Source organism: Tasmannia lanceolata, unplaced genomic scaffold, assembly GCF_043159265.1.
Source record: "Tasmannia lanceolata isolate RefF3 unplaced genomic scaffold, GAP_Taslan_0.1 ptg000004l, whole genome shotgun sequence".
Classification (NCBI taxonomy): Eukaryota; Viridiplantae; Streptophyta; class Magnoliopsida; order Canellales; family Winteraceae; genus Tasmannia; species Tasmannia lanceolata.
The window spans coordinates 2,895,208-2,897,918 of NW_027518681.1; the positions used below are offsets into that span (position 1 = coordinate 2,895,208).

The following is a 2,711-nucleotide window of genomic DNA, read 5'->3' on the forward strand; positions in this document are numbered from 1 at the left end:
TAGCCTCAACCTGACCCGACCCGGCCCTAGTTGCACACTTAAATTGAAACATGTTACATAACCAAACCCATCATAGATTTTCTCATGAATAATGGGAAAGCTTGTTCTCTCTAGCAAAATATCATATTTTGCGTGGATGCAATAAGAAAATATTTTTTAATGCATCCAACAATCCCCACATTGGTTTTCAAACTAACCCACAATTTAAACACTTTTTCCTCTAAAATTACACTTACCATTAAATCATCATTCGAATTCAAACAACCGAAATTCAAACAAACTAACTACCCAATTAAAAGAGCATAGAGAAACAAGCAATAATCTCAATCTAGAATATTAAATCGGATGTGTCTAAGTAGAACAGGAATAACAATGTCCGGACAGCTTAGCTGAGGAAGATGACCATCAGAAGACATGACCTCCACAATAGAATCAGACCCAAGATGTTTGTGCAAATACTCAGAGACGACCACGGGCACCGCGAGGTCTTTGCTACTCTGTAATATATGGCAAGGGACACTCACTAGACCCAACATTTCTCTCATATCACTTTGAAATATGGTTTGAGCAACACTCAGTGCAATGTCCGGCCGAATGTTGAACAAAGTCCTGCTAAATTCTTGGACTGCAACTGAGTCCATGTCACCGCCTACGGCCAATGGAGCAAACCCAGATACCCATGCCTTGTAATTAGACCTCATTGCCTCGAATAGTTGTTCTAGTTCTTCTTGCTCAAATCCTCCAAAGTAATCCACATCGTTCAAATACCTGCAAAGTGCAAACCCAAGACGCAGTAAAAAAAAAACTCAACATAATGAAATTTTTTTACTGATAATCTATGCATACTTATGCATATGCTGTAAAAATCTATTTTTAGGAAAAGACAGACCAAAGAAAAGAGATGGAAATGATACAAAATGTCTATTCTTAGGAATAAAAAACCAAAGAAAACTAGAGAAGAGGTTGAAATGGTAGTTAAGAAGATATTCAACGCATACCTGTTGAGCTGATGTCATTTCCAGGAAAGGACAAAGAAAAGGGGGTGAAGTGCAGAGAAAGGAGTATAATTACGTTAATATGCTGTATGCCATAGACATTAAATATAGGCCACTGATAATCGCACCACCATGTTTTTTATAATTGACCTAACTCGACTCGTCTTTTATTACTTCCAGTTGTCCAACATTTATGATAATTCCCTAAAAGCTCTCAGAAGCCAATTAAAACATAAAATGCAAGGGAAGTTAGTGCAATTATCAAAACATGGTAGTGTCAATATCATTAGCCAAAATATTTTTTTAACAAAAATACCTTTTGAGTAAATTTAAGAGCACGGTATTTTCAAGTTGAGTCGAGTTGGGACAAAGCCTTAGTTGAGTTGAGTTGAGTTATAAAAACTTAAATTACATTATTAAGTTGAGAACAATTTTTCAAGTATCAAACCATGGTATTTTCAAGTTGAGTCGAGTTGGGACAAAGGCTTAGTTGAGTTGAGTTGAGTTATAAAAACTTAAATTACATTATTAAGTTGAGAACAATTTTCTTAGGAAAATATTTTTTTTCTGGCATTTAGAGACCTTTTCGAAATATTTCCCAATATGTTACATAATTTAAACTTGTCTTAATCTACAATGGAATGCTTTCATGTTTAAGAAATGGCAAAGAAAAGGGGGTGAAATGGTGAAAAACAGAGGTAGAAATTACATTTATAGGAATTAGACACCAAATCTCTTTTTCCAGTTTAACCCAAAATCTTAATTTTATTAGAAGTTTAGTTATATGAAAACCATTAAGATTAACATATTTAGGCAAAAAAAAAAATTAGGCCCAGTTTGGAATTCAAGAAAAACATCTCTTGTGGAAATTCCTTTCCTAAGAAAGTATTATAGTTGTATTTAAAGACCTGTTTTGGAAACATTTCCCAACATGTTAAAACTTTAACCCTATCTTAATCTACAATGACTAATTGGGAAATACTCTACAAATTAGAGATACCCATTTGAATTTTACCTAGAAGAGTTTCATACCTGGGAGAAGCAGAGACACAAATGACCTTAGTAAAGAGATCAGGGCGATTAATGGAGGCAAGCATTCCGACTATGGCGGAAACGGAATGACCGACTAAGATGCAGGAAGTAACTCTAAGCTCTTCGAGTATAGCCAGAAGATCATAAGCATAACCTTCAAGAGAGGAGTATCGATCAAAGTCAAAATAATCTGGGTTTGTTGGACCAGCACCCATGTTATCAAAGAGAATTACTCGATGATCATCTACAAGGTGAGGGACGAGGTGTTTCCAAACGGACTGGTCTGTGCCGAACCCATGGGCTAGAACTATGGTCTGATCTCCGGACCCTAAAATCCGAACGTTGTGTGCTTCTTCTACGATTCCCATTTCAGCTTCGTACTACTACTACCCTTGACTTCTTGGGAAGGAATAGGGATTTTGAAGGAGGTGGGAGGTAGTGGGTTTATTAGAACCACATGTTTGTATGACAATTGACTAATGCTTTGTGATGAATAATATCTGGTTGATTTTTTAGTTAATGGATCGCAGGACCTCTTCAAATTGTGTCTCGCTCTAATTTTCTTGGAAATGTTTGGGTGTGTAAAAAAGAAGTATAGTGGGCCCACCAATTTGGATGATAGAAATCATTCAAATGTTACTAGGAGCTACGGGTGCAACTCGGGTCGATTTTGTGGAATTCAGG

At 36.3% G+C, this 2,711-nt stretch overlaps 1 protein-coding gene across 1 annotated transcript; it reads right to left on the minus strand.

The window, feature by feature from the left end:
• Positions 1-212: 212 nt before the first annotated feature.
• Positions 213-2,487, minus strand: KAI2 (alpha/beta-Hydrolases superfamily protein). Its single transcript, XM_077377645.1, has 2 exons — positions 2,028-2,487; positions 213-768 (listed from the first exon to the last, which is right to left on the minus strand). Exons 1-2 carry the CDS (start codon positions 2,393-2,395, stop codon positions 324-326), a joined length of 813 nt encoding a protein of 270 aa, XP_077233760.1. The 5' UTR covers positions 2,396-2,487; the 3' UTR covers positions 213-323.
• Positions 2,488-2,711: the final 224 nt, after the last annotated feature.